Below are 14,286 nucleotides of genomic sequence, written 5' to 3'. Positions count from 1 at the left end.
GATTGAATCCTGATCTTTCTTTCTATCCAAGTTTTCATGATTAGAGCAAACCAATGTAGCATAAAGTGTGCACAGTTATATATACATGTATTTGCAATCATAGATTTTAGCAAAAGTCATATAAAATCACAACAGTCCATAACCATTCAGTACATTCCTTCTTTAGCATAAAGCATAAAACTTTCAATAATTATTTGGAAGAACTGCTTGAGATCTTATATTCTCACATTTTAAAATTTGATAAATATACATACATGCAGGACTTCTGTGCTATTCTTTAAAGCAGATTAACTTCATATAGAAATTGAGCTGCTTTCATGAGTAACACAGAAATGCTGTACTTCCATGAGATCTGAAGCACTTCTGGATTTCTGAAGCATAAACAATTTTAATATTCAGTGAGGGTGTCCAGTTAGGTCTGAGGAGATCTAGTACTTATCAGTTACTTGTAAATGAAATTAGATTTCTCACTGTTTCTCAGCTCCATTTTGAGCTTCTTGGGTAAGGAACTGAAAGAATCCAGTTGGATATTTGTGTCAACATCTGAAAAAAGAGGTGGTGAAATTTGTGCTTAATTCAGACTAAAAAATAGGTACCAAGAAAAAATAGTAGGCCACCTCTTGCTAGAAGCTTTTTGAAAATATTTAAACCATTCTCTGTTTTCATGAGACCTAAATAAATCCATATTTTTACCCCCTACTTCTTTAGAAGCTCTGTTCTCCATGCTCTAATGTTACAGTGCAATACATGGCTACTAAAACTTCTTAGCTTCGCTGCTTCTATGAGATACTCTTCCCAAAGAGGCCATTTAATTGTAAGACAAATCAATAGACAGTTTTGTTCTCTCCAGCCTTTGGATGTTTCATTGTGTGACGGAGATGTTTTTAACTCTTTGCAATCTAGTAACTTTTCTGATTACTTGAGGTGCTTATACCATATTCCTTTTTTATTATGTGTGTTATTCTGCTATTTTAAATTAGATGTGTAGATGCAGATTGAAAAAAGACCAGTTTGTTTGAGAAATTGTTTTTATGAAATAAAAACAATAAATGAAATATATATGTGGTGGCATAGTGAGAATGCAGTATTGCAGGCTAGTTCTGATGACTGGCAGCAGTTCGATCCTGACTGGCTGAAGGTTGACTCAGCCTTCCATCCTTCCAAGATCGGCAAAATGAGGTATTAAATTGTTGGGGGCAATACCTGTAAATCACTCACAGAATGCTATAAAGCCCTCTGGAGTGGTATTGTTGTGGCCGCCAGTGCTGGAGGCAGAGAGGGGTCCAGAGCCATATGCCTATTAACAGCTGTCTTCACAGTCAGACATCAGTGAGGCAAACAAACAGCTGGTGCCTGTTCCCGGTGTGCGCATGCGCAGAGTTGCCAGATGAACAGCTAAAGAATAGGGGTTGACTTGGGAGTAAGGCAGTGGTGGGTTTCAAAAATGTTTAGAACCTCTTCTGTAGGTGTGGTCTGCTTTGTGGGAGTGGCTTACCAGCCATGTGACCGGGTGGGAGTGGCTTGCCGGCCATGTGACTGGGTGGAAGTGGCTTGTCAGCCATGTGAATGCATGGGCGTGACCAACTTGTAAAATGTGGTGAAACTCACTTAACAACACTCTTGCTTAGCAATCAAAATGTTGGTGCAGAAACTCTGGCATTTGAAGCACGCAAGTGTTAAAGCTGTCAAGTTACAAGACTCTTGCACTCCTAACCCTTTAGAAAAAAAAACCCCAGGGGTGTTCAAACTTGACAGCTTTAAGACTTGTGGACTTCAACTCCTAGAATTACTCCTCTTGCTCTTCATCTTGATGATGTGCAGACGGGCGGGGGGGAGGGAGCTGGACCAGTTCTAAACGGCATTGTAGATTTGTGGAACCTCTTCTATAGGTTAGAACTGGCAGGAACCCACCCGTGCCATAAGGCCACAGGTGGATGATGAATGGCCCTCCCAGAAGAAATAAAAAAGGAGCGAAAGGGGAGTGAAGTTTGCAGGAGACAATTAGTTCACTTAATTGGTTTGGGATTCTCCAAGATTCCTTGCCAGGTTTTGCAGATTCGGCCTGTCAGCTTTCCAAGCTAGATAAGGTCTGTTATTGTAAATCCTCCCTTGAAAGACTTTACTGGATGTGAATGAGCAGAATTCACAGGAAATTAATAAAAGAGGTTTTTGTCATGACAAAGAGTTGCTTCATACTCTTCGGAACCTTATGTCAGAACAGGTATATAATAATAATAATACAATAATACAATAGCAGAGTTGGAAGGGACCTTGGAGGTCTTCTAGTCCAACCCTTGCCTAGGCAGGAAACCCTATACCATTTCAGACAAATGGCTATCCAACATCTTCTTAAAACCTTCCAGTGTTGGGGCATTCACAACTTATGGAGGCAAGTTGTTCCACTGATTAATTGTTCTAACTGTCAGGAAATTTCTCCTCAGTCTAAGTTGCTTCTCTCCTTGATTAGCTTCCACCCAATGCTTCTTCTCCTACCCTCAGGTGCCTTGGAGAATAGTTTGACTCCCTCTTCTTTGTGGCAACCCTTGAGATCTTGGAACACTGCTATCATGTCTCCCCTAGTCCTTATTTTCATTAAATTAGCATACCCAATTCCTGTGGTTCAACCACAAAACCGCGGTAGACTAAAGCGCGGTGACAAAACCGCACCGTCAAAACCGCGCGACAACAGCGCGCAGAGAACAGCGCGCTGACAGAAGCGCGCTGTAACATAACCCTAAAAATAACCCTAAACCTAACCCTAAACCTAACCCTAAACCTTACCTTAAGTTAAATCGCGCTTCTGTGGGCGCGCTGTTGTCGGCGCGCTGTTGTGGGCGCGCTTTTGACATCACGCTTTTGACATCGCGGTGTTGTCGGCGCGCTTTAGTCTACCGCGGTTATGTCGTGCCACGATTCCTGCAACCATTCTTCATATGTTTTAGTCTCCAGTCCTCTAATCATCTTTGTTGATTTATAAGTCTAAGTGCTATTGCTATGTGTATTGCTATATGGTTCAACAAACATTCAAATGGCTCTTGACAAATATGGTACAAAGCATAGGTCTGTCTGTCTGTCTGTCTGTCTATCTATCTATCATCTATCTATCTATCTATCTATCTATCTATCTATCTATCTATCTATCTATCTATCTATCTATCTACCTACCTACCTACCTACCTACCTACCTACCTACCTACCTACCTACCTACCTACCTACCTACCTACCTACCTACCTACCTACTGTGTTTCCTCGAAAATAAGACAGGGTCTTATTTTCTTTTGCTCCATGAAATATTGCCTTGGGCTTATTATAGGAGGAGGGCTTATTGTTTTGGGGTTGCTGGACAGCCTCAGAGGTGAAGAAGCCATGTGGTGACCATGCTCACAAGCAACTGCCCGACAAACCACCTCTCCAGCCAGGCAGAGCGCCATTCACTGAACTAGGGGGTATCCCTAAGGTGCCAAGGCACGTGGCGCACTGCCTGCTCCCCAGCTCCTGCGGCTTGGGATATTAGGGATACCCCCTAGGTCAGTGCATGGAGCTCTGCCCGGCTGGAAAAGGGGGTTGCACGAGCGCCTGTTCCGCCCCCAGCAAGCATGCCTCCCAGCCTCATCATGCCCTGGCCCAGCTCTCCCTGCAGAACCAGGGCATGATGAGGCTGGGAGGCATGCTTGCTGCCACCGCACTCCGAGCATAATTTCTTCTCCGGCTTCCAAACTCCAAAACCCGGCTGCCGAGTCTTCCAGCAGCAGCTCCTCTAGGAGTGCGCTGTATGGTTGTGGGCCAGCTGCCAGACAGAGAGTCTTCTGGACAAAGAATCTTCCAGACAGAGAGGCGCCTTCCCCCCTGGCTCCTGCGGTTTGGTGTCTTCGGGATACCGCTAGGTGGGTGAGCGGTGCTCTGCCTGGCTGGAGGGGGGGGGGTTGTCCAGAGGGCTTATTTTTGGGGATGGGCTTATATTTTTGCCCATGCAAAAAATGTGGCAAGGTGTTAGTTCCAGGACTGGTCGTATTTTTGGAGAAACAGGGTATCTCTCTCTCTCTCTCTCTCTCTATCTCTATCTCTATCTCTATCTCTATCTCTATCTCTATCTCTCTATATCTCTCTCTCTCTATCTATCTCTTTCTTTCCTGTATCTCTTCCTCAATTTCTCTTTTTTGTTCTAACAGACATTGTGTGAACAGTTGCGGAATGAAAATGAGGAGCTGAGGACAAAGTTGGAAAGGGAACTAGAGCAAAGGAACGAGATATCTGAGAAACTAAGGTGAGTGAACATCGGGTGGGAAAGAAATAAGTTGGTGAGCAAATATAACACTGGGAAAAAGGGGGGAAAAGTCCCTTATCTTGGAGTAGATATGTCAGTACTACTACACATGTTGATTCTAGTATCAACTTTATTCTTTTATCTACTTTAATCTACCACTTTAATCTACCTGAATAGGAAGGAGCAGCAGTGTGGCCAGTACTCTATAGAAAAAGTTACAATGGTGGGAAGCCCCAGAGAATTCTAAGGGAATTTCCATATATATATATAGTATTCGGGGTCTTTTCCCATGTAAGATTGAGATTGTCTTGGCAACGTTTCGGTGAGGTCTCACTCACTCTGGCCACATGAGAAAGAAAAACTGGACATCTGTCTCACATATCTCAACAGCCTACACCCCAAAATACAATTCACTATGGAAATAGAAGCAAACAAATAACTTCCTTTTTTGGGTGTCCTAATCTACAAAAAACCCAATGGCTCTCTAGGACACACCATCTACCAGAAAAAAAACACACACCAACCGCTACTTAAACGCACAATCCCATTACTACCCTGCACAGATCAACTCTGTAGCCAAGACCCTGATCTCCAGAACCAAATGCCTAGCCGACAAAGACCACCTGAAAACTGAATTATGCACTCTCACAAATGTATTAATCTCCAACGGATTCCAAAGAAAAACAATTACCAGCCTAATCCAAAGGAAGACTCCCCCCAAAAACCGAGACACAGAACAGGACAATGGAATCGCCCTCCTCCCTTACATCAAAGACACCACAGATAAAATCAGCAAAATTCTCCACAAACACAATATCAAGACAGCCTTCAACACTTACCAAAAAATAGCCAACATTTTAAGAAATCCCAAAGACAAAATCCAGCTAGAAAACTAAGGAGTCTATGAAATACCCTGCAAAATCTGCCCTGCAACATACATAGGACAAACGAATAGGAGAATAAATGCACACATCGCAGAACACAAGAACACAGTAAGAAAAAAAGAAAAAACTTCCTCCCTTTCCCAGCACCTTAAAGCTATAGGACATGAAATTAATTTTGAAGGAACCAGGTTAATCTCCAAAACTGAACACTTCAACAAGAGAATAATTATGGAAGCTATCGAAATAGAGAAACATCCCCACAACATGAATAAACGTGGCGATACCTCCTGCCTACTAGACATCTGGAAACCAGCCCTACTCAACAAACACCCAGGCCGTTACAACATGAAACAACAACGGACACACAGCCAGCACCAATCAGCACCAATCTACCAATCATGATACAACCACATGACCAATCATTCCACTTACTGAAACAAAGCCCGCACTCCACACACACACACCAAGATTTATAGAAAGACGGCAGCTCTGACCACACTTTAAGCCCAAAACCCAGCCTGAACATGGCGAGTAAAACCTCGCCGAAATGTTGCCAAGACAATCTCAATCTTACACAGGAAAAGACCCGAATACAACAAGACCAGCATGATAGCGGCTCACTTGTTCTCCCTGACCAAAAAGAAATGGTTCTAAAGATTCTAATTATAGAAACAGAGGCACAGGGTTTATTTTCACAGTTGTGAATATACTTGAGAATTACTACAAGAGCTTGATCCAGAGTATCATGAACCTTCCTTACTTTTGATGGAAACTATATGGAAACATTGTATAATTTGGTTTTAGTCACACAGATATCATTTGTATCCTACTGGTTTCAACTAGTAAAAATGAAGCTTTTCTGAATACCCTACCTTCAATACCATGATTATTCCAGGCCAAACATTATCTTTTAGCTAGAAACGTGGGCTAACAATTGGATTTTCTTTTTAAAAAGCTATGTGTTAAATTCTCCATTAGATAGTGCCCTTGGTACCCAGTGCTGATATGAATTCTACACTCCCTGAGCAACCTATGTTCTAGGATTGTTAGATGGATGGATGGATGGATGGATGGATAGAACCAAACCAACATTCTTAGAGTAAACGTAGCCTTAAATTCACAATATGGCATGCATATATGTTGAGTTACATATCTTATTTCATTTTCTTTCTTCCTTAAATTTATATTCTGCCTTTCCAGCAGTAGCTTAAAATAGCATATACATAAGAACATTTCTGGAATTGTTTTTATAATAAAAATTGAAGGAGTCTTGTTTTATTCTTTAGGCAGTAATAGAGCTCTTATAGACTAATGCAATAAGAATTGTGCTTTAAGTTACTTTGAGACAAGGAAGGACAAAAGCAAGCGGAGATTTCCTATTGAAAAACCAAGCCCATTAATTCTGTACTAATTTAGACTAGTAATTTCCCTGCAGTTGAAAATAAATATATTTGGTTGTTTAGCTAACAGAGAAAAATGACGTAGGTGCAGCTCTCTATTTGACCTACCTATAGGGTTGCATGGACATACAGAAGGAGAGAAGAATTAGATAGCGTCTCAAAAATAAAAGCAAGCAAAGGTCACAATGAAATATTTAAAAAATAAAAATTTGACATTTTTAATAGTGCCTATTGAGCTCTATTAAAGCGCAGTTGATATCAAATGTAAATATTGGTTGACTATGAGTATTTGTGCACATACATAGGTAGTATGTATGCTAATCCTTTTGTTGACTATCAAATCTCATATCTTTCATAAGTGTCTTTCAAAGGTTGAATTCCTCCTGTTTAATAAGATTGAACTCTGTCACTATCATTTAATTGCTGAAGGAGGAGCCAAATCACAACATTCCATTTAAAAATAATTTCTGTAATATAATTATAGAATTTCCCCCACTGATGTTATACTGAAACATGGTAATTCCTTGTAGATATTTTGAGCATGTCTTTGGCAATGCAAAATAGAAATCTAATAAATAGGATGGTGCTATTTTGAGGACCTGCTCCATAGCAAACAATAGCACTTAGACCTCTGTACCGCTTCACAGTGCTTTTACAGTCCTTTCTAAGCAGTTTACAGAGTCAGCATATTGCCCCCAACAATCTGGGTCCTCGTTTTACCCACCTCGGAAGGCTGGAAGGCTTAGTCAGTCTTGAGCCTGGTGAGATTCAAACTGCCAAATTGCAGTCAGTAGCAGTCAGCAGAAAAAGCTGCATTCTTAACCACTTAACCTCGGCTCTTGATACGGGGAAAAAAAATAAGTACATATCATCATAGTGATGTAAGAAAATAGGGCTAGATCAGACTAAAGGATTATCTCCTCCAGCATTCTGTGTCCTCTAAATTAAGGATCCCCAACCCTTGGTCCGTTGACTGGCACTGGCAGGCCCCAACCATGCAAAGCGAAGCCCCATCCGTGGGATGCAGGCAGTATACAAATCCATGCCTCCTCCAGGCCACAGAAAAATGTGTTTCCACAGTACTGGTTACTGGTGCCCAAAAGATTGTAGGCCACTACTCTAAATATTGCATGTCAAAAACTCATCAGCAGGAAGTGAAGAATATATTCCTCTCCTACTCAAAATTTTACAATGAATAGCATTTGGAGGCAGGTTGCATGTGAATGTTAGCGGACACTCAGTGTAGTTATCATTATCCTCGGTGAGATGAGGATATTTTTGGTCCATGATCTTTAAGTAAATCTTATTCTGAATGATGACTACTGTGACAGCTGCCTTTACATGCTTAAAATGATTTCCTTAAAATGTAATACTGTGTTTGTTAATGATAATGATGTCTTTCTAATGTAGGAGTGAGAATCTGGAACTCAGAAAAATGGTGATAACGGGAAGTAAGGAAAGCGTGAAAGCAGAAAATATAGAATATGCCAGCCAGCAACAGGTAAGAAAATTTTAGCCTAGATTGAATCACATACCCTGTGCTGATAAAAGTTAGCCTCAAATTGCTTGAAGTTATCTCTCAGTAATGTGAGCCTAGCTATATCTGAAAGTCAGCTTTACAGTAAAAGGGATAGATTTTTAAAAAAATTAAAGGTAACGTGTATTTAAAACTAAAGGATGAATATAATCTTAGCTTAAATATCAAATAATCATATTTTTTCATCTTTTGACGCAATGCTGCAAGGGTGTGTGATTTAACTATAGCATTTATTCGGAATGTAGAATCTTTAATTTTAAGAAAAAAATGCATAACATGTATTTTACTAAATGCATATGGAGACAGATTCAGGATCAAAATCCAGTGGTTTACAATAAATAACAGATAACAAAATCAAAATAAAAGAATAATATCTTAAATTATAAAAAGGCTACCAGTCTCGCCCATCATTTCCTGCAATGAATCTCTAATAGGGAGGAATCTTTTATGCTCAATAATTCCTGCTTTCAGAAATAGAAGATTTAAGGGTGTTTATGAGAGAAACAGTCAAATGGCAACTTCTCTTATGAGGTCACTGGTATTTGTAACCATCTCAGTTCTGTCATGTGCAGGATGTTGGGGGAAAGGTGGAACTGAGATGCACAGTACCTTAGATTGTAGATTTTGGAAAAAGAAGCATAGATCCAACTTCTGAATATTGAGCTGGCTGCTTTGGATGATTTCTCAAGGTCTGATATGTATCTGCCTTTTAGAAGGGAGCCACAGAGGAGCAAGCAGCAGGGAAGAGCTTGGTGGGAGCAAGTGAGAAGAAAGTGAAGATACTCGAACATCAACGCAATGAGGTAAGCCAAATACAAGGTGTTTTTTTCCCCTTAGAATTATAAAGAGTTTATATCAGGTGATAACTGCTACTAGATAAACAATAGAGGTTATTTACCTTCTACTCCAGAACTATTCTGAATGATTCTCTGGATTCCCAACCTGTCATGTTACTTGCTGTTCTTGCTTGTTTATTTATTACATTCCTAATCCAGTGATGGCTAACCTTTTTGGTGCCAAGTGCCAAAAGTGTGCATGCATACATCCATAATGCAATGTGCGCGTGAGCCATGCCTGTGCCCTGCCCCCGCACATGCATGTGTGATCCCCTGCATGCACCCCGCCCATGCATTCACGCGCAACCCATATACATGCACCCCACTGCCCCATGTATATAAGGATGCGTCTCCTGCATGCGCTCCCCATGCGCAGCAGACCCCAAAATCAGCTGGATGGCAGGAGGCGCACGCACATGCAGGGAGGAACTGAGCAATGGCGATGGCTCGCATGCCCGGAGAGAGGACTCTGCGGGCACGCGTGCCATAGGTTTGCCATCATGGTCCTAATCTAACCATCACCAGAGCTCTTCCTAAATGTGTCCTCTTAAGTATGCCCTCTGCTTTATGTAATCCCTCTTCCTGTCCAGGAAAGCCTTGGAATAGTGATAACTAGCAAGTTTAGCAGTAAGGGTGATACCTGAATGACTCCATGCAGAATATAGGGCTACTGATTTAAAAAATAAATAAAAAGAAAGTTATGTTTCAGCCTTGTGACTGCTTGCGTCAGAGGAGGAAGGCTGTAAGGGGATATGTCCAAAATAACGATGCATTTTCTTTCTTTCTAGCTATTGGAGGTGAATAAACAATGGGACCACCATTTCCGGTCCATGAAGCAGCAGTATGAGCAGAAGGTAATGACAAAGCTCCCAGGCAGCTCTGTCTGAGATGTTTTTGATAGCACAACACAAGATGAGTGTGGCCTTGTTCTTATCCAAATGAAGGAATACACAGGAATGCTAGTTGAGTCATAAGTTGAGTCAACAGTGCTATCTGTTTGAAATCTGCTTTAAGATACTTTTCTTTTATTGTCCTGGGAAGATATAAACACTTCCGGGAATTTAAAGAAGAGAAAAGAATATTACACTTATCAGAGCTGCTAACTATAGACTTAGAAAATATAAATCCAATAATACAGGTATGCAGTTTTGTGCTTTTAAAAAAAATTGTATGTTTATTTTTATAATAAACAATAATATAGACAGAACAAGGTATTGCAGGTAGTCCTCAACTAACAACAGTTCATTTAGGGACAGTTCCAAGTTACAGTGTTGCTGAAAATAGTGACTTATGACAATTTTTCAGAGTTATGACTCTGTAGCATCCCCATGATATGCGATCAAAATTCAGATGCTTGGCTACTGGTTCTTCCCTTTGACCGTTGCTGTGTCCCAAAGTCATATGATTATCCCTTGCAACATTTTAACAAGTAAAGTCAATGGGGAAGACAGTTTCACTTAACATTTTACTAACTTAACAACTGCAGTGATTCACTTAACAACTATGGCAAGAATGGTCATCAAATGGGGGAAAACTCATTTAACAAATGTCTCAAGTAAAAACAGACATTTTGAAGTTCAATTGTGGCTGTAGGTTGAGGACCACTTACATTGTAAAATATGTCATAGGATCTCTGCCAAATTTTATGCACTTATTCCCCAAATTGCACATTAAATGCAGGAATGATTTAAAATTATACACACACACATACAAACACACACACACACATATATGTATGTATGTATGTACCATGTACATGGTTTTGTCCTTTGGGTAATGTAGCCTTTAAATTGGTTTTAAAATGCATGATGGTGTTTTTCATTTTTAAAAATTTCCATCCCGACAGATAACAGAGTTACGACAGAAATTTGCTGACTCCCAAAAGGCGCTAGCCGAGTTGGAGGCAGAGCGGGAGCAGAAACAGAGGGATTTTGACCGCAAGCTTCTCTTGGCAAAATCCAAAATTGAAGAAGAAGAGGTAGAGTCCAAAATCCCACTTGGAACACATTTGCGTTTCTTCCTAAAACAGTAGCGTTTGCATCGGATTTAAATCTAAATGGGTTGACAGACAGGTAGCATTAAAAGCATGTTTCTTTTATGCCCGCCTTCAGTTCCTCTGTATTAACTCACTATGAGAATGTGTCTCCAATCCTTAAAAATGCCAAGATGCAAATAACAAAGCTGACATTCAGAAAAGATTATTGGTAGTAGAAAGTGGTGACAGAATCAGTCATTTCTATATCTTCTACAGGTAGTCCTCAACTTACAACCATTTGTTTAGTGATTGTTTAGTGACCAAAGTTACAACAGCAATGAAAACATCGGCTTTTGATTCTTTTTCACACTTACAACCATTGCAGCACCCATGAAGGCACATAATCAAAATTCAGACACTTGACAACTAGCATTTAATTATGACACGTTGCGGTGACACCTTTTGCGACCTTCTGACAAGCAAAGTCAATGGAGAAGCCAGAGTCACTTAACAACTGTGTTACCTAATTAACACCTGCAGTGATTCACTTAATAACCATGGCAAGAAAGGTTGTAAAATGGAGCAAAACTCACTTTATCAAATGTCTCCCTTAGCAGCGGAAATGTTGGGCTTGCTTGTGGTCGTAAGTCGAGGACTACCTAAATAGATCTCAGTTCATTAGGCCTTGTAGAGATGAGTAACACATAAAGTACTGCAAAGGCCTGCCCTCTGGTGGACAAAAGAGGCTTTTGCAGCTCAAATTCTACAGTGCTGTAGTAACTACCAAATTTTTTTTTTTAAAATCCATGGGGAACTCTTACTTTTAGATTCAATTTTTCTCTTTGTATTTTCTGGAAGGTGCTTTACTCTCTTGGGACTTTTTCTCTTTCTTTCCATCAGTCTTCATATTGCTATGTATGGTTCAGGACACAAATGAGACACCGAGTACCCCCCCTTTTTTTTAGTAGATAGGAGTTTTTCTATGGGGGGGGGGATATTTGAGAATGACAGTTATGACCCCCAGTTGCATTTGACAGGTATTGAAGCTTCAAGGGCTTTTTGGTATAAACTGACATGCTTGTGAAGGCAGACCCTGTCCTTAATCCCCTCACGTTTCTTCTGAAGTGGCTTTCAGGCAGGAGAGGTGGTTCATTGTTCCACACCTGATGGGAATGGGAGGGAAAGCTCTTTCTCCTTTTGTACATTTTCCTCTCTCTCCCTTCCACTCCATTCAAGGCAGAAAAAGAGAGACTCAGTGGGGAGGTGAAAGAGCTCAAGCACAAGGTGAAGTTTCTTCAGGATCAGTTGGCGCCAGTCACAAGGCAAAGAGAGTACCAGGAGAAGGAGATTCTCCGACTAAATAAGGTGGGTAGACCTTATTAAAGAATTTAGAGGATTTGTACCTGGTTTCTCTTCTGCTTTTTTTTAAAGCTGTGTGAATCTTTTCCCTGCGGTTGATGGTCTTTCCAAGGCAGTAGAACGATGCTATATCTCTTGCCATTGCTGCAAATAACACATGTTATGCCAGGGAGAGGTTTCTGACAGTCCCTTTGTTTTTCCTCAGGCCCTAGAAGAGATTCTGAACTTCCAAGCACCTCCTCATTCCTCCTCAGCCTTGAAAAACCCTACTGATCCTAGCTCAGGTCTCCGGCACCAGGAAGTGGTGACCCAGAACGAGCTTCTGAAACAACAAGTAAGGATCAAAGTCTGTGATTGACTCAAGTGATTCTCTTAACAACAGTGGCAAAAAAGGTCATAAAATCAGATGCGACTCATTTAACAACTGTCCTGCTTAGCAATAGAAATTCTGGTTCCAGTTGTGGTTTTAAGCCAAGGACTTTATGTATTAATACTGTACTAGTTTCACTGGTGGATCGCATTAATTGACTATTAGTATCAGAAATAATATTGTTAATTGCTTTAAGTGCCATTTTGAAAAGTTGTGTGTGTTGTTTCAGTTGGAAAGTATGTTGAAAATGTTTTATCTTTAAAGATAATTTTTTAAAAAGTAACAACAGGCAGTTCTTATTGTATTCACAACATTAGTTTTTTCCCCCTTCCCTTTCCCCTTTCCCCTTTTTTCCCCCTTCGCCTTCACCCTCTCCTCTTCTCTCCAAAATAGAATCTTGGGAAAATAGGGTAAAAATGGATTAAACCAGAACGGAAAGTATTTTGTGAATTTAGGAGGAAATTTCCTTTGTCAGATGACCACATGCTTTACAAAACTTATGGCACGGGTTTTGAATTCAGGCTTCTGCATTTTGTGTTTTCCTGAAATATGTAGAACATTTGGGGATGTAAGTGTCTGATTCTAGGATTTAAGTCCCTCTCTTTTTGCCAGGTGAAGATTTTTGAGGAGGATTTCCAGCGGGAGCGGAGTGACAGGGAAAGGATGAATGAAGAAAAAGAGGAGCTGAAGAAGCAGCTAGAAAAACTTCAAAAGCAGCTGACCCTGACTAATAATCAGGTAGGAAACCAAAATAATAATCCTGCATTTGAAAAATCTGTTGATCTAAATTTAATCTCTTCCATGGAATCCCTTGAAGATGGCTTCTATGGGAGAGATGAAATCTAGATCATTGGCCCTGATTCATGCAAAACTCCACTCTGTTGGGTAATCTAAAGTAAATACTTTTTGTTATTGTGATATGCTTACCAGAATTTCCAGAAAACTGAGATACAGCCTTCTGAGCAATTACCAGTTGCTTCTGGTGTCTTCCCCTATTTCTTGGTCCTTTCAAGCATTCTCCCCTTCCCTCTTTATATTTTCTCTTGCTCCCCATTCCCCTCCTAATCCTAGCCACAATAGGTTCATGGATAGGCTTGTCCACCCAAATCTTCTCTCAATCTCCTTCTCCTGTGTAATATCTGCTCTCTTAAATGAATGCATCTCATGAGTTATTGTTTGATTATGTAGTTCTCCTCTGCCACTTGTTTTATTCTTAAAGAAATTGAAAAAAAATGCACTAAAGGGCATACTCGGGCAGCTTTTTAAAAAGAGGTTTTAAATGGAACTTGAAAAGGCAGGTCAGTAAGTAGAGTTAAAAGGTGTTTAAATACTTGCTTTGTAAATCACTCGAACCCATAAGAATTTGTAGTTACTTATTAGAGAAAATTATTCTTTTGGTCAGTGCAATTTTTGTCAGGACAGTTTCATGTGTACTTGTACTAGTCTTGTCTCTTGTGTTACCATCCAATTTCATTTGCTCCCTATGAAAATATTCTCCCTCTCTTCCAAGAGGTATAGAATAAAAATAACTTGTTACTGAGTTAATGGTCCACAATGGGCACCCAGAATCTAGTTTGGCTAAACTGCAGATTTGAGCAGAATACTTCTATTGGTCTGCTTGTTCTGAGTTCTAGAATGCAATGCTCATGGAAGCCTATAT

The 14,286-nt window shown here is 40.3% G+C and overlaps 1 protein-coding gene across 5 annotated transcripts in view; it reads left to right on the top strand.

Annotated features, from left to right (window-relative positions):
- The window catches only part of TNIP1 (TNFAIP3 interacting protein 1), a 70,164-nt gene that overhangs the window by 51,216 nt on the left and 4,662 nt on the right, over window positions 1–14,286 (top strand). For all 5 annotated transcript variants that reach the window (XM_032210444.1, XM_032210442.1, XM_032210445.1 and 2 more), the window contains exons 7-14: window positions 4,171–4,265; window positions 7,960–8,050; window positions 8,800–8,889; window positions 9,711–9,776; window positions 10,769–10,900; window positions 12,134–12,262; window positions 12,462–12,590; window positions 13,239–13,364. In XM_032210444.1, the coding sequence (XP_032066335.1) occupies window positions 4,171–4,265; window positions 7,960–8,050; window positions 8,800–8,889; window positions 9,711–9,776; window positions 10,769–10,900; window positions 12,134–12,262; window positions 12,462–12,590; window positions 13,239–13,364 (858 nt within the window). The remainder of the gene's footprint in view (window positions 1–4,170; window positions 4,266–7,959; window positions 8,051–8,799; window positions 8,890–9,710; window positions 9,777–10,768; window positions 10,901–12,133; window positions 12,263–12,461; window positions 12,591–13,238; window positions 13,365–14,286) is intronic.

This window comes from Thamnophis elegans, chromosome 2 (assembly GCF_009769535.1).
Source record: "Thamnophis elegans isolate rThaEle1 chromosome 2, rThaEle1.pri, whole genome shotgun sequence".
Taxonomy (NCBI): domain Eukaryota; kingdom Metazoa; phylum Chordata; class Lepidosauria; order Squamata; family Colubridae; genus Thamnophis; species Thamnophis elegans.
This window is presented reverse-complemented; position numbering and strand designations above follow the sequence as displayed.